The 17,538-nt window shown below is 41.2% G+C and overlaps 1 protein-coding gene and 1 pseudogene across 2 annotated transcripts; both read right to left on the bottom strand.

Moving 5' to 3' along the window:
- Window positions 1-620: 620 nt before the first annotated feature.
- On the bottom strand, window positions 621-6,575 carry LOC308622776 (histone-lysine N-methyltransferase SETD2-like; the record flags this gene model as incomplete). Its single annotated transcript, XM_081244406.1, has 1 exon — window positions 621-6,575. A coding segment is annotated over one exon (4,425 nt), but the record flags the coding sequence as incomplete, so codon positions are not given.
- A 3,186-nt stretch (window positions 6,576-9,761) lies between these two features.
- Window positions 9,762-11,681, bottom strand: LOC308622426 (histone-lysine N-methyltransferase SETD2-like; annotated as a pseudogene). The gene has a single exon. The product of its transcript is annotated as a histone-lysine N-methyltransferase SETD2-like (transcript).
- Between the last annotated feature and the right edge of the window lie 5,857 nt (window positions 11,682-17,538).

The raw sequence follows: 17,538 nt of genomic DNA, 5'->3' as shown, positions 1-17,538 counted from the left end.
TTGTTGTGCAACCATCATCACCATGCATCTCCAGAACTTTTTTCGTCTCGTAAAAATGAAAATCTGGGCCTCCCTGGTGGCGCAGTGGTTGAGAGTCCGCCTGCCGATGCAGGGGATACGGGTTCGTGCCCCGGTCTGGGAGGATCCCATATGCCGCGGAGCGGCTGGGCCCGTGAGCCATGGCCGCTGGGCCTGCGCGTCCGGAGCCTGTGCTCCGCAACGGGAGAGGCCACAGCAGTGAGAGGCCCGCATACCGCAAAAAGAAAAAAAAAAAAAAAATGAAAATCTGTACCCGTTAAACACAGTTAACTAACTCCCCATTTCTCTCTCCCTACAGCCCCTGGCAACCACCATTCTGCTTTTTGTCTCCATGAACTTGACTACTCTAGGTACCTCATATAAGTAGAATCATACAGTATTTGTCCTTTTGTGACTGGCTTTTTTCACCTAACATAATGTCCTCAGGGTTCATCCATGTTGTAGAATGTGTCAGAATGTCATCCCTTTTTAAGGCTGAATAACATTGTGTGTACCACATTTTGTTTACCTATTCATCTGTTGATACACACTTGGGTAGCTTCCACGTTTTGGCTATTTTGAATACTGTTATGAGCCCAGGTGTACAAATATCTGTTGGAGTCCCTGCTTTCAGTTCTTTTGAGTATATCACCAGAAGGGGACTTGCTGGATCATATGGTAATTCTATGTTTTTTTTGAGGAACTGACATACTATTTTCTAGATTTTACAGAATTTTAAGCTCTTGTTTTTGTTTTTTTGTTTTGGCCGAGCTATGTGGCATGCGGGATCTTAGTCCCCGACCTGGCTCGAATCTGTGCCTCCCACAGTGGAAGCGCGGCGTCTTAACCAGTGGACCGCCAGAGAAGTCCCATAAGCTCTGTTGAACTTAAAAACATTTAATTCTTAGAAAGTTGCGCTTGCTCAGATTACCTCTCCTGTGTTTCCCTAGCTTGTACCCTGGTACTGAAATATTACCAGAGAGTGTTGTACTGTTATGTAGGTGAAGTTCCAGAGAGAAGCTTTATTTCTCTTTCCTGGAAGTTCACAGTACTGCTAACGGGGATAATTTTGTAGTGTTTGGCATGCAGGACCCCTTGAAAGTACCGATTTAATTTTCCTCTTTCTGGTTAGACTTCCCAAAATGAAAATATTATGAAATTTGTATTTTTTTTTCTTTTGGTAAGCAATTTTCTGTTAACGGAGTTTACATTATATTTTTTACTTTTTTTTTCAAGCCCACTGCACTCTTCAGTTTTTCTCCGTCTTAAGTGTTTACTTGTATTTTCTGTCTCAGCCATAGTTAATACCATTTATACAGATGGCCCTAAAGCAGAAGAATACACTTAGAACTAGTCTTAAAAAGGTACATGTTTTTACATAAGCACTCAGAGTTTTCTAACACTATAATGCATTTTTTATTAAACCTTAAGCCAGACAGCTCATATTTCTATACAATTAAGAAGCTTGAATCTTCAGCATTGTGTTAGTGTATGCTTAGTATGTCTGATAGTGCTCTCATTCTTCAGGTTTTCATCAGAAACTCAGGAGACCCCAGCGTGCAGTGCTGTAGTCATTTGGTCTTACTGATTCCTTTCACTGAGATCAAGATAGAGTAATGCATATGGGCACTACCATCTTCCAACATTGTCTTGAAGATAAGAGTGTTTGAGTATTTCTCCTGGAATTTGAATAGCTTATGATGTTTTTTGTTGTTTTTACAAATTATTTTCAATATATTCACGTATACATTAAAATATAATACAGATCGTCAGGGTAAGGGGTCGTGGGTGGGGATGTGCATGAGTCTGTGCGCTGACAGCACCGCCAAGGAGGAGACCCAGGCTTGAGAATGGGGTCAGGGCTGGCCAGGGTCACAGAAGGGAAGGTCTCAAGGGCCTAAACCTTTGCATGAGATGGCCTCTCCCAACAGCTCACAACCAGGGACTGCTTGTTGTAGATGGAGCTCATTTTTGTGGCTTTCAGTTGAAATCTGCAGGTTTGAATTCCCCAGGGTGATGTGTCATCAGTAGCACAGCCCTGACAGTGGGGTGGGGAGAGAGGGCCCACGGGATTTCTTCTCCCCAGAGTCTCTCCTACCAGCTTGCCCGCCCTCCCACCCTGGCCCTGAAGGTCACTCTAATTCAGTGACCTGTTTGGGTCTGTAAACAGCCCCAAACTTCTGCATGTACTTCTTAATGTACTCCTTGGTTTTGCGTTTCACATTCTCATTGCACTCCAGGTCCTCGGGGTTCTTACAGTACTTCAGCTCCTTATTCATAACGCCGTGAGTCAGCTTGCGAGCTAGGTGTTTGAAATCTTCAGTTGTGGTAATTCTTCCCACTTTGCAGTCAGGTTTCCAGTAAGGGTTCAGGCACTGGACGATGAACTGGGACATCTCTTTTCTGAATACTTGTTTGCTTTTCTTAGCCAGCTCACTGGAGGTGTGTGCTTCTGCTGTCTTAGGCTTTTTTGAGGTCTTCGTGGGATTTTCATCATACGTTGGGGTTCCCAGGCCCATCTCAGCTTCATGCTCAAGGCTGGCATCATCTCCTGGGCTTTCCCAAGTAGGAGGATCCCACTGAATCTGCCTTGGGATCACATGGTAGTAGTAAATCTTCCCTTCTGGGCCTCGGGCTGTCTTCCAGTTGGGAGGTAAGACAATGGTGTTTGGTTTGGGAGGAGGTGGGGATGGTAAATCCAGGAGATTATTTGTCACAACCATTTCAGGTGGCTGTAAGGGCTGAGGCTGCCCTGGTACAACTATTGTAGTCATGGCTGTGGCTGGCTGTACCACCACTCCTTGTGGGTGAGTTGTGAAAAGCTGTTGTCCCTGGATGTACTGAAGACTTGGCTGGGCATAACTCTGTACAATTGGTGGAGTTGTCTGTGAATAGGGTGATGTCACACCACAGACAGTTGGACAAGCCTGTCCTTGATAATCTATGGTTCCTTGAGACTGTGCAGGAGAGTACTGCTGCTGTACACTCACGGACTGTTGGTTTGAATCCCAAACCCCATAATTCTGTCCCTGGACCGGGCCTGGGGCTGGCACTGGCAAGACGGTGACTCTGGAGTCTTGGTGTACCACACCATCACTTTGGGCCACATACTGTGAACTGGAAACTGCCACGGGGGCTGCCACATGTGGCACCACTGGCACAGGTGGAGGGGCAGCAAGGGATTCTGTAGAACGTCCCAGCAAGGGCTGAGAATGATCATAAGGAGCAGGAGAACACACAGGATCCATGCTGGGTGTGGGGAGGAGCACCTTTCCAGCATTAGGATTGCTGGGATCCACATAGGCCTGCATGGGATAACCTGGTGGGTAGCCAGCAAAGGGGTGATGAGGGGCATTGTAGCCAAGAGAGTCATAGGGCAGTGGAGACGTCCTTCCCAGGTTCTGCATCTGCTGCTGTTGTTGTTGAGCCTCCCGCTGAGCTACCTCCTGCTCAAACAACTTTCGACGCTCCTCTGTAGAAAGTTTATTGCGATCTTTAATTTGTACTTTCTTTTTGGAAGTTGGTGTATCATATCTGTCACCTGGCCTTTTTGTTCCCCGCTCATAGGGAGAAGGTGGTGGTGAGAGGGAGCCCCTTCGTTGCCTTTTCTCTTTCTTTTGAGTTTGTTTGTCTGGGTCTCTCTTTCTTGACCTGTTAGGAGTCTTTGGGGCAACTGTTTGATCTCTGAAGCCAACAGCATCCCTTCCTCGTTCAGTTATTGTGCTCTCCTTTTCAGTTTGACTTTTCTTTGGAATTCGATATACCTCCTTTAGGTCTTTCCAACTGTCCAGGAGCTTGGTGGCCAAATCACTTATATCTACTGTTTTATCTGGCTGTTCCTGGCTCCTCTCACTCTCCATATCAGATACCCCCTCCTCTTCATCTTGGGATGGTGTTTGCTCAGCAATAGGTTCGTCTAGTTTTGTGCCATTGCTCTCTTTAGGCTCTATTTCAGTGTCAGCCTCTGGTTCCGATGTGGGTAGCTTAATGGCCTCCACAGCAATTTCACTATCAACTTTAGATTCAGGCAGCTGTTGTATGAGTAGCTGTTGTGACTGTAACTCTTCCTCTTCTTCTACAGGGACGTTTTCTAACTGCTCAGGGTTCTCTTTGCCATCGTTGCCTTCTAGCTTGCTGGTAGCCTCAGAGATCGCACTGTCCATGCTATTTTCACTTATAATTTTAAGTCTGCGAAACATTCGCTTCTTGGGGGTGTCTGTGTCAGCTTCTATGCTCAGCTTGGTGGAAGGATCAGGTGTGTGGAGTGGTATGTGAGCACGTGATGTATTCTCGCTAGAATACCCATCTCCTTCACTCAGCTGAGGGACAGCAGTCTTGGTTTGAGACCAACGTTGAATAATAGTGAGTACATTGCTGTCCGCCAACATATTTTTAGTAGGAATGGGTAAATGTTCCAAAGTCTTTATAATCTCTTCCTGAAGCTTCTGGTTACTTTCCCGGCCATCACCTAGTTCTGCCATCCAGATCCACAGCAAAGACAGCCCATGATGTTCCAGAAAGGACTTCAGGCAAGACTGTGAATGTGTGTTCTGTATGAGCTTGAGACAGGTAAGTTTCTGTTCCAAAGTTTCAATTGTAACCATTAGCCAGGATAAGCTGAGCACCTGGCTTGTATCAGAGAGACCCTCACCATTCTTCATCAGAGCTTCTAGCTCTCCATCCACCGAATCCTTCTTCCGAGATCGTTCTTTCTTCATTTTCCCTCCTGCTGCTCTGATGCTGACTCTGTTCTCTGTTCCCAGGTAACCCCGGCAATTAGCCGACCCACAGAAACATTTCTGCACTTCTTTCTGATAGCCAAGTGTTAGCTCTGAGCCTGAAGGAACCAGTTTGGTGGTAAAAAACCCAACTCTCAGTTGTCCGTTCACAATCCATTTTTGAGCCTCACAGTTTGGTTCACAGCTGTGATTCATGAACCGGGAGCAGTTTCCTTTCTGAGTGGCATCTATTATCTCATCATTCTCCAGGGCCATGAAATAGGAGTGGGTGTTTTTGTTTCGTGCATACTCCTTTACCCGGGCTTTAAACTCTTTATGATCAAGTACCTCTCCACAATATTCCAGGACAAAAGTGTTCGAAGGAAGGTCTTTAGCAGCTCTCAAGCCCCAGCCTGCCTTTTCTGTGAGTATGACTTCCACATCTGCATGCTGTTTTCTTTGAAACCGTCTGTTGGAACAATAATCCCCATTTGGACACCGAGAAGAACATTCAATCATGAGGAGACGATTAAGACAATCTTCCCCACATGCTATTTCACCTTGAGCTCTTTCATCTTTAGAAAGAGGTGTACACTGACATTGCATTCGCTTAAAATCCCGATGGGATTTATTCTTCTTTCTTTCTGTTGAATAAACATTTTCTTCAATCAGATCAAAGTAACAAGGCATCTTCCCTTGTTTGGCACGTTCCTTCCACCGCTGTGGGTCCCTGAAGTCCTCCATGACACACGAAGGCCCAACCAATGCTGAGCCTAGAGGCACTGCTGTCTCTCCCTGCTCTACCTCCACTCTAACTTTCTTTCTGTCCTGAAGCTCGCCATCACGTTCAGAATCACTCTCCAATTCCTGTCTCCTGTTTTTAAGAGGCCCTCTATCTTCCATATCATTTTTTTCTAAGTTTTTCGAAAGATCTTTCTTCTCATTCACAGCCAAAGAGTCCTTAATGGAATTGCTGCTTATTTCAGGTGCTTGCACTGACACCTTGTCCTTCTGAAGGGACAGAAAAAATTTACTGGACTGACTTGAAATGTGAGATCCTCCACGTTGATCCCAATTCTCCTCCTCTTCACGGTCATCTGTTAAGGAATCTGGTACCTGCCCTTGAATTCGATCATACACAACCCCAGTTTCGGGCGGTCTGCCTGCTGATCTTGGATCCCAGTAGCCATTGCCTTGCCAGTAATTAGGTGTCCCACTGTACTGTTCGGCACTTTGCTGATACTTGTGTCCACCACAGGCTCCATAGCTGCTGTCAGGTTGCTGATATGTGGTAGTAGGCTTTTCTTGTTGAGAGAAGTCCCACCCTAGATTTCTGAGCTCTTCTGATGAAGGGAAACCATCCACTCGGGAGATCTCACAAGAAGAAAAATTTGACTCTGTTTTTCCCAGTCTACCCTCTGGCCTGATAGGGAAACTGGTCTGTTGCCGAGACTTACTTGAAACATCTTCACAATCATCAGAAGAATAAACTGGTAGCTCTTCTTGCTGCCTAGAAGTTATTTTGGCTTTCACTGCTTCCTCAGAATTTGGATGACCTAGAGGGTCAGATTTTATGTCTGTATGACTTGTACTATCAAGCCCATCACTCTGAGGATGAGCAATTTCAGACAGGTGATTATCTGTCTGTTTTTGGTTGAGCTGCGTAAAAGAAATTTCTGAATTCTTCTCTGTTGCTTTATGAAAGAAGAACTTCTCAGTTTGAGGACAGGCTGAAAAAGAATTCAGAATAATGGTAGTAAAGATGATCCAAAATCTTGGAAATAGAATAGACAAAATGCAAGAAACAGTTAACAAGGACCTAGAAGAACTAAAGGTGAATCAAGCAACGATTAGAAACAGAATAAATGAAATTAAAAATACTCTAGATGGGATCAATAGCCGAATAACTGAGGCAGAAGAACGGATAAGTGAGGTGGAAGATAAAATAGTGGAAATAACTACTGCAGAGCAGAAGAAAGAAAAAAGAATGAAAAGAACTGAGGACAGTCTGAGAGACCTCTAGGACAACATTAAACGCACCAACATTGGAATTACAGGGGTTCCAGAAGAAGAAGAGAAAAAGAAAGGACTGAGAAAATATTTGAAGAGATTATACTTGGAAACTTCCCTAATATGGGACAGGAAATAGTCAGTCAAGTCAAGTCCAGGAGGCACAGAGAGTCCCATACAGGAGAAATCCAAGGAGAAATAGGCCAAGACACATATTAATCCAACTGTCAAAAATTGAATACAAAGAAAACATATTAAAAGCAGCAAGGGAAAAACAACAAATAACACACAAGGGAATCCCCATCAGGTTAACAGCTGACCTTTCAGCAGAAACTCTGCAAGCCAGAAGGGAGTGGCAGGACATATTTAAAGTGATGAAGGAGAAAAACCTGCAACCAAGATTACTCTACCCAGCAAGGATCTCATTCAGATTTGATGGAGAAATTAAAACGTTTACAGACAAGCAAAAGCTGAGAGAGTTCAGCACCACCAAACCAGCTTTACAACAAATGCTAAAGGAACTTCTCCAGGCAAGAAACACAACAGAAGGAAAAGACCTACAATAACGAACCCAAAACAATTAAGAAAATGGGAATAGGAAGATACATACCGGTAATTACCTTAAATGTAAATGGACTAAATGCTCCCACCAAAAGACACAGATTGGCTGAATGGATACAAAAACAAGACCCATATATATGCTGTGTACAAGAGAGCCACTTCAGACCTAGAGACACATACAGACTGAAAGTAAGGGGATGGAAAAAGATATTCCATGCAAATGGAAACCAAAAGAAAGCTGGAGTAGCAATTCTCATATCAGACAAAATAATCTTTAAAATAAAGACTACTAGAAGAGACAAAGAAGGACACTACATAATGATCCAGGGATCGATCCAAGAAGAAGATATAACAATTGCAAATATGTATGCACCCAACATAGGAGCACCTCAATACATAAGGCAAATACTAACAGCCATAAAAGGGGAAATTGGCAGTAACACATTCATAGTAGGGGACTTTAACACCCCACTTTCACCAGTGGACAGATCATCCAAAATGAAAATAAATAAGGAAACACAAGCTTTAAATGATACATTAAACAAGATGGACTTAATTGATATTTATAGGACATTCCATCCAAAAACAACAGAATACACATTTTTCTCAAGCGCTCATGGTACATTCTCCAGGATAGATCATATCTGGGGTCACAAATCAAGCCTTGGTAAATTTAAGAAAATTGAAATTGTATCAAGTATCTTTTCCGACCACAATGCTATGAGACTAGATATCAATTACAGGAAGAGATCTGTAAAAAATACAAACACATGGAGGCTAAACAATACACTACTTAATAACGAAGTGATCACTGAAGAAATCAAAGAGGAAATCAAAAAATACCTAGAAACAAATGACAATGGAGACACGACGACCCAAAACCTATGGGACGCAGCAAAAGCAGTTCTAAGAGGGAAGTTTATAGCAATACAATCCCACCTTAAGAAACAGGAAACATCTCGAATAAACAACCTAACCTTGCACCTAAAGCAATTAGAGAAAGAAGAACAAAAACACCCCAAAGTTAGCAGAAGGAAAGAAATCATAAAAATCAGATCAGAAATAAATGAAAAAGAAATGAAGGAAACGATAGCAAAAATCAATAAAACTAAAAGCTGGTTCTTTGGGAAGATAAACAAAATTGATAAACCATTAGCCAGACTCATCAAGAAAAAAAGGGAGAAGACTCAAATCAATAGAATTAGAAATGAAAAAGGAGAAGTAACAACTGACACTGCAGAAATACAAAAGATCATGAGAGAATTTCTACAAGCAACTCTATGCCAATAAAATGGACAACCTGGAAGAAATGGACAAATTCTTAGAAATGCACAAACTGCCAAGACTGAATCAGGAAGAAATAGAAAATATGAACAGACCAATCACAAGCACTGAAATTGAAACTGTGATAAAAAAATCTTCCAACAATGAAAACCCAGGACCAGATGGCTTCACAGGCAAATTCTATCAAACATTCAGAGAAGAGCTAACACCTATCCTTCTCAAACTCTTCCAAAATATAGCAGAGGGAGGAACACTCCCAAACTCATTCTACGAGGCCACCATCACCTTGATAGCAAAACCAGACAAGGATGTCACAAAGAAAGAAAACTACAGGGCAATATCACTGATGAACATCGATGCAAAAATCCTCAACAAAATACTAGCAAAGAGAATCCAACAGCACATTAAAAGGATCATACACCATGATCAAGTGGGGTTTATTCCAGGAATGCAAGGATTCTTCAATAGACGCAAATCAATCAACGTGATATTAACCTCATATTAACAAATTGAAGGAGAAAAACCATATGATCATCTCAATAGATGCAGAGAAAGCTTTCGACAAAATTCAACACCCATTTATGATAAAAACCCTGCAGAAAGTAGGCATAGAGGGAACTTTCCTCAAGAAAATAAAGGCCATATATGACAGACCCACAGCCAACATCGTCCTCAATGGTGAAAAACTGAAAGCATTTCCACTAAGATCAGGAACAAGACAAGGTTGCCCACTCTCACCACTCTTATTCAACCTAGTTTTGGAAGTTTTAGCCACAGCAATCAGAGAAGAAAAGGAAATAAAAGGAATCCAAATCGGAAAAGAAGAAGTAAAGCTGTCACTGTTTGCAGATGACATGATACTATACATAGAGAATCCTAAAGATGCTACCAGAAAACTACTAGAGCTAATCAATGAATTTGGTAAAGTAGCAGGATACAAAATTCATGCACAGAAATCTCTGGCATTCCTATATACTAATGATGAAAAATCTGAAAGTGAAATCAAGAAAACACTCCCACTTACCATTGCAACAAAAAGAATAAAATATCTAGGAATAAACCTACCTAAGGAGACAAAAGACCTGTATGCAGAAAATTATAAGACACTGATGAAAGAAATTAAAGATGATACAAATAGATGGAGAGATGTACCATGTTCTTGGATTGGAAGAATCAACATTGTGAAAATGACTCTACTACCCAAAGCAATCTACAGATTCAATGCAATCCCTATCAAACTACCACTGGCATTTTTCACAGAACAGGAACAAAAAATTTCACAACTTGTATGGAAACACAAAAGACCCCGAATAGCCAAAGCAATCTTGAGAACAAAAAATGGAGCTGGAGGAATCAGGCGCCCTGACTTCAGACTATACTACAAAGCTACAGTAATCAAGACAGTCTGGTAGTGGCACAAAAACAGAAAGATAGATCAATGGAACAGGATAGAAAGCCCAGAGATAAACCCACGCACATATGGTCACCTTATCTTTGATAAAGGATGCAGGAATGTACAGTGGAGAAAGGACAGCCTCTTCAATAAGTGGTGCTGGGAAAACTGGTCAGGGACATGTAAAAGTATGAGCTTAGATCACTCCCTATCACCATACACAAAAATAAGCTCAAAATGGATTAAAGACCTAAATGTAAGGCCAGAAACTATCAAACTCTTAGAGGAAAACATAGGGAGAACACTCTGACATAAATCACAGCAAGATCCTTTTTGACCCACCTCCTAGGGAAATGGAAATAAAGACAAAAATAAACACATGAGACCTAATGAAACTTCAAAGCTTTTGCACAGCAAAGGAAACCATAAACAAGACGAAAAGACAACCCGCAGAATGGGAGAAAATATTTGCAAATGAAGCAACTGACAAAGGATTAATCTCCAAAATTTATAAGCAGCTCATGCAGCTCAATAACAAAAAAACAACCCAATCCAAAAATGGGCAGAAGGCCTAAAGAGACATTTCTCCACAGAAGATATACAGACTTCCAACAAACACATGAAAGAATGCTCAACATCTTTAATCATTAGAGAAATGCAAATCAAGACTACAATGAGATATCATCTCACACCAGTCAGAATGGCCATCATCAGAAAGTCCAGAAACAATAAATTCTGGAGAGGGTGTGGGAAAAAGGGAACACTCTTGCACTGCTGGTGGGAATGTGAATTGATACAGCAACTATGGAGAACAGTATGGAGGTTCCTTAAAAAACTACAAATAGAACTACCATATGACCCAGCAATCCCAGCAATCCCACTACTGGGCATATACCCTGGGAAAACCATAATTCAAAAAGAGTCATGTACCAAAATGTTCATAGCAGCCCTATTTACAATAGCCCGGAGAAGGAAACAACCTAAATGTCCATCATCGGATGAATGGATAAAGAAGATGTGGCACATATATACAATGGAATATTACTCAGCCATAAAAAGAAATGAAATTGAGCTATTTGTAATGAGGTGGATAGACCTAGAGTCTGTCATGCAGAGTGAAGTAAGTCAGAAAGAGAGAAATACCGTATGCTAACACAAATATATGGAATTTAAGAAGAAAAAAAATGTCATGGAGACCCAATCTTCTGTCTTTCAGGAACTTTACTAATCATTCTTAATTCACTACCTTTTGAACAAGGAGTCTGTAAACTGAAAGAATGAGACTGTTTGATTTCCTCATTCCATTCTGTACAACAGAAAGAATTTTTAAATTGATCAGACTTAGGTGCAGATTTTGAAGGGGCAGATTTATAACGGGAAGCAGTGTTACCATGCTTGGAATATGATGACCCCCGTCGGAATCCCAGTTGATTCGTGGGAGGAGAACATCTTTTCATTGCTCCATTTTCTGAAGTCCTTTTGGATTCTCTTTCTAATTTTGAAGAACACTTTCCTCTCTTCCCCATCTAGAGAGTCTCTAAGTAAGAATGAGATGATGTGCGCCTTGAATATGTCTTCTTATACTCATCTAGTGAATCAGAACTTTCTCTTGCCCTGTTATCTGTATATGGCTGGGAATAGCGTGCCCTCTCTCTATAAGGGGAGCGCCTATGGTAACGACCATCAGAGTCATAATAATGGGATTATGACAGATGAGGGTGAACTAGTTCTGTCAGGTCTAGAGCGAGACGTGCTTCCCTGCGTCGGCAGCTGCTTCATCGGGAGCGGCTGGAGACGGCGACGCGAGCCCCCTCCCCGCGGCAGGGTGACGGGAGGGAGGGGAGGGGAGGAGGCCGCCGGTGCGGCGGCGGCGGCGGCTTGGGCCGCGTCGGGGAAGGGGCGGCCCGCGTCACTTGCTTGTTCCCTCGCTCGCTCGCTCGCTCCCTCGCTCCCTCCCTCCCTTCCTCCGGCGCCCGCCCGCCGCTCTCTCCCCCACACACTCAGCAGCTTATGATTTAATTTTTAGCCAGGAATCTCTTTCCTCCCATAAGGGAAATAATATCTCCCTTTTAATTATCTATTCAGTTATTATGGGGATGGCTGTGAAAATGTAAATTGGCTGAACTTATCTCTATAAATGAGCTTTTTTGCTTCTAGAAAACTTGTTTATGCATACATGGGTAGTCTGGTTCTGGGAGCTTGCTTGGGGCTTTATGATTATTTTTCACTTACACTCTGCTTTTGGAGTTGGGAGTTGTTTACTTATCACTGCTGTGGTGAAGGTATTAGCTAAGTTTCACTTCACCATAGTTTCTGTATTTCAGACCATCTTGCAAGACAAATTATTTTGAAAGATAACAGTTTTAGGTAGTGATGGTTTTCTTTTGAGATCTAGAGCTTATATATTTCCTAATATCTATTCATATCATTTTCTCTCCTCGCTGTTCAAGAAAACCATCAGAAAGTAACTTGTGACAGACCTAGCAATTTATCTTAAATTTGTAAAATTTTCATAAAGGATTAGATACAAAAACGTAAGGTAGTTGACTGACAAAAAATTCCTTTCTCTTTTTCAGGTTAATAAGACTAGTTTGTTCTTTACCCGTCTCATGAAAATGACTTTTTCTTGATTTGGGAAATTCTGATTTTCTAGCTCTATACCATATTGGTACAAGGCATGTGTCTATAATGTTGCAGTGTCTGACTGACTGTTTTGTAGGGGTTCTTTTTACTGTGCTCTTGCCTGGTCTGCTCCTCCTTCCAGTATACTATAAATCTTTATTTAATAGATGTATTATTCACTAACTGAAATGTTTTTAAAAAGTACAGCAGTCGTACACATTTATTCTTACTTATCAAATTTCATTGAAATATTTGTATTTCCAGAACATAATTTTCTATTTGCCAGAGCTCTCCTGTTTTCAGTGAAGTATTTTTAAGTAATGCTGCTTAATTTGAGGAGTTTTTGTATAGGATTAACTAGCAGCTCTAATCTGCTTCTGATTCTTGGCAGCTGATGAATCCTTAGGCCCCCCCCCCCTCCGTCCCATTTGGGTGTGTACTTGCAGTGTTAAGGGTAATTTACATAGTGTCAGGGAGTGAGGTTAGCTGTGTGAAGTACAAAGCTAGTTACAGACACAACAGATTAGTGACAGTTAAAATAAAACTAGGAGTGATTAACTCTTTCAGGCCAGGTTATGTTTCTTCTCTAGCCTGTTCACTATTCCCTTTATTTTTCTTGTTCTCAGGGGAGGGGGAAAAAAAAACCTGACTTCTATTTTTATCGCTACATTATTTCAGCTTTATGAATGAGAAGTGGAGTTACAGAGAAGTTAGGAAGCTTGCCTAAAGTCAAGCAGCTAAGAAGAGGTAAATCTGGGTCTTGAACCTAGGCAGACTGACCACAGAGCCCTGGGATTTTCATTAATATGCCATATTTCTGTCTCTGCTCTACAGAAAAAAAATTGTAGAAGTTGACAAGCTGTTTAAAATTCACATGAAAACGCAAAAGACCTAGAATAGCCAAAACAACGTTGAAAGAGAATAACAAAGTTGGAAGACATTGTAACATTACTGAATTTTAAGACTTCTTATCAAACAATGTATAGAGAGTTTACATACACACACACACACACACACATATATATATACACTGTCATATATATATATATGTATAGAGAGAGAGAGAGAGAGAGAGAGAGAGAGAGAGTTTATTTCTGAAAAATATCCAAAGACAAGACAATTCAATGGAGAAGGGACGGTTGTTTCAATGAATGAGGCTGGACAATGAACTTCAACCTATACCTCATACCATATACAAAATGAAGTCATAATAGATCATAGACCTAAAGGCAAAATCAAAAACTATAAAGCTACTAGTAGAAAACTTAGGAGAAAATCTTTGTGATCTTTGATTAGACAAATATTTCATAGATATGACACTAAAAGCACAATCAATAAAAATTTTGATAAATTGGATTTCATCGAAATTTAAAACTTCTGTTCTTGAAAAGACACTGTGAGAAGAATGAAAAAACCAGCCACAGACTGGGAAAAAATATTTGCAACACACATCTGTTAAAGGACTCATGTCTCAAATATATAAAGAGTTTTGAAAACTCAATAATAAGAACACACAACTCAATTTTTTTAAGTGAGCAAAAATTTGAACAAACATTTCCAAGAAGATATATGGATGGCAAATAAGCACATGAAAAGATGCTCAACATCATTAGTCATTAAGGAAATGCAAATTAAAATCACAAAGAGAGGGCTTCCCTGGTGGCACAGTGGTTGAGAGTCTGCCTGCCGATGCAGGGGACATGGGTTCGTGCCCCAGTCCGGGAGGATCCCACATGCCGCAGAGCAGCTGGGCCCATGAGCCATGGCCGCTGAGCCTGTGCTTCTGGAGCCTGTGCTCCGCAACGGGAATGGCCACAACAGTGAGAGGCCGGTGTACCGCAAAAAAAAAAAAAAAAATCACAAAGAGATATTGCTACATACCCATTATTGTATAGAATGCCTGATTAAAAAGACTGGTCATACCAAGAGTTGACAAGGATGTCAAGGAACTGGAACTCTCGTAAATTGTTGGTGAGAGTGTGAAATGGTACAAGCACTATAGAAAGCAGTTTGGTAGTTTCTTAAAAAGTTAAATACATCTACCACATGATCTAGCCATTTCACTCCTGCGTATTAAACTAAAAGAAGAGAGAATATGTGTCCACATAAAAACTTATGTTTCAATGTTCATAGCAGCTTTATTTTTAGTATTATTATTTTTTTGGTCCATGTCACGTGACATGCAGGATCTTAGTTCCCCCACCAGGGATTGTGGCATGTGGGATCTTAGTTTCTGCTGCAGTGGAAACTTGTAGTCTTAACCACTGGACCATTGGGGAAGTTCCTTATAGCGGCTTTATTTTCTTAAATATTTATTTATTTAATTTATTTATTTTCTTTTTTTTTTTTTTGGCTGCATCGGGTCTCTGTTGCGGCACTCGGGCTTCTCTCTAGTTGTGGCATGCACTCTTCGGGGCGAGCGGGCTCAGTAGTTGTGGTGCCTGGGCTTAATTACCCCAAGGCATGTGGGATCTTGGTTCCCTGACCAGGGATTGAATCTGCATCCCCTGCATTGGAAGGTGGATTCTTTTACCACTGGACCACGAGAGAAGTGCCCAGCAGCTTTATTTTATTTTATTTTTTCCAGAAACTCTATTCTGTTTTAATGTAAAGCATCATAAGTCAATAACATTAAGAATTATATTCATGGACCTACAGAATAGGGGGATTTGTCAAATCTGCTCTTTAATATCTAAATAATAGCTTAAATTAGCTCTCTGATGAAAATAAAATGTCACATATGTAATTTGAAATTTTGCAATTTTCCCTTTAACCAGTAAAAAGGAACAGGTGAAATTACTTATAATAATATATTTTTAAAAGTAATATATAAAAATATAGTCATTTTAAAATTAATTAATATATTAATAATGAGATTTTACCTTTTTCATAATAAGTTTGTAAAATCTGTTGTGCATTTTACACTTACTGCACACATGTTAAATATTGATTGGAAAGACTTTATCTATATTTAGATTTCATAAAGTTTATAATCAAATTATTTGACTCATTTACTTGATTTTTTCCAAACATACTTAAATATTTTCCAAACATTTAAATGTGTCATATTTTAAAATTAATGTTTAAATAAAATTAAAATATAAATTCCACTGTTATCCTAGCCACATTTCTTTTTTTTTATACAGCAGGTTCTTATTAGTTATCTATTTTATACATATGAGTGTATACATGTCAATCCCAATCTCCCAGTTCATCCCCCCACCCCCTGCGGCTTTCTCCCTTTGGTGTCCATACGTTTGTTCTCTACATCTGTGTCTCTATTTCTGCCTTGCAAAGCGGTCATCTGTTCCATTTTTCTAGATTCCACATATATATGTTAATATACGATATTTGTTTTTCTCTTTCTGACTTACTTCACTCTTTATGACAGTCTCTAGGTCCATCCACGTCTCTGCAAATGACCCAGTTTCATTCCTTTTTATGGCTGAGTAATACTCCATTGTATATATGTACCACATCTTCTTTATGCATTCATCTGTTGATGGGCATTTAGGCTGCTTCCATGACCTGGCTATTGTAAATAGTGCTGCAATGAATATTGGGGTGCATGTGTCTTTTTTTTTTTTTTTTTTTTTTTTGCGGTACGCGGGCCTCCCACTGCCGTGGCCCCTCCCGCTGCGGAGCACATGCTCCGGACGCGCAGGCTCAGCAGCCATGGCCCACGGGCCCAGCAGCTACGCGGCATGTGGGATCCTCCCAGACCGGGGCACGAACCCGCGTCCCCTGCATCGGCAGGCGGACTCCCAACCACTGCGCCACCAGGGAAGCCCGCATGTGTCTTTTTGAATTATGGTTTTTTCTGGGTATATGCCCAGTAGTGGGATTGCTGCATACTGTTCTCCATAGTGGCTGTATCAATTTACATTCCCACCAACAGTGCAAGAGGCTTCCCTTTTCTCCACACACTCCTCAGCATTTGTTGTTTCTAGATTTTCTGATGATGCCCATTCTAACCGGTGTGAGGTGATACCTCATTGTAGTTTTGGTTTGCATTTCTCTAATAATTAGTGATGTTGAGAAGCTTTCCATGTGCCTCTTGGCCAACTGTATGTCTTCTTTGCAGAAATGTCTATTTAGGTCTTCTGCCCATTTTTTGATTGGGTTGTTTGTTTTCTTAATATTGAGCTCTCAGCAGCCTTATTTTTAATAGCCAAATATTGTAAGCAACCCAAATGTCTATCAACAGGTAAACTGATTAGAAAACTGCAGTATATTTATATAATGTAATGCTACTCATCAGTAAAAGTAACAAAATATTTTTTGTAACAGCTTTAGAGAGATAAAATTTACATACCATAAAATTCACCCATTTAAAGTATACAAGGCAGAGGTTTTTGGTATACTCACAGAGTTGTGCATACCATCACCACAATCAATTTGAGAACATTTCAACACCCCACAAAGAAAACCTGGGCACCTCGCTGGTGGTCCAGTGGGTATGACTCCGCTCTCCCAATGCTGCGGGCCCAGGTTCGATCCCTCATCAGGGAACTAGATCTTGGATGCACGGCGCAACTAAGTCTGCATGCCACAACGAAGTACGCCGCAACTAAGACCCGGTGCGGCCAAAATAAGTAAATGAGTAAATTGAAAAAAAAAAAAAAAAAAAAAGAGTAACAAAAAAAGAAAGAAAACCTGCACACCTTCAATTTTCCCCCCAACTTTTGCCCCCAGCCCTAGGCAACCACTAATCTACTTTCTGTCTCTATACATTTGCCAATTCAGAACATTTCATTAAAATATGGAATCATGGGGCTTCCCTGGTGGCTCAGTGGTTGAGAGTCCGCCTGCCGATGCAAGGGACATGGGTTCGTGCCCCGGTCCGGGAAGATCCCACATGCCATGGAGCGGTTGGGCCCGTGAGCCATGGCCTCTGGGCCTGCACATCCGGAGCCTGTGCTCCGCAACAGG

This window comes from Mesoplodon bidens (assembly GCF_964165515.1).
Source record: "Mesoplodon bidens genome assembly, chromosome: 9".
Classification (NCBI taxonomy): Eukaryota; Metazoa; Chordata; class Mammalia; order Artiodactyla; family Ziphiidae; genus Mesoplodon; species Mesoplodon bidens.
The sequence above is the reverse complement of the archived record's forward strand: the minus strand, read 5'-3'. Positions and strand labels throughout refer to the sequence as shown.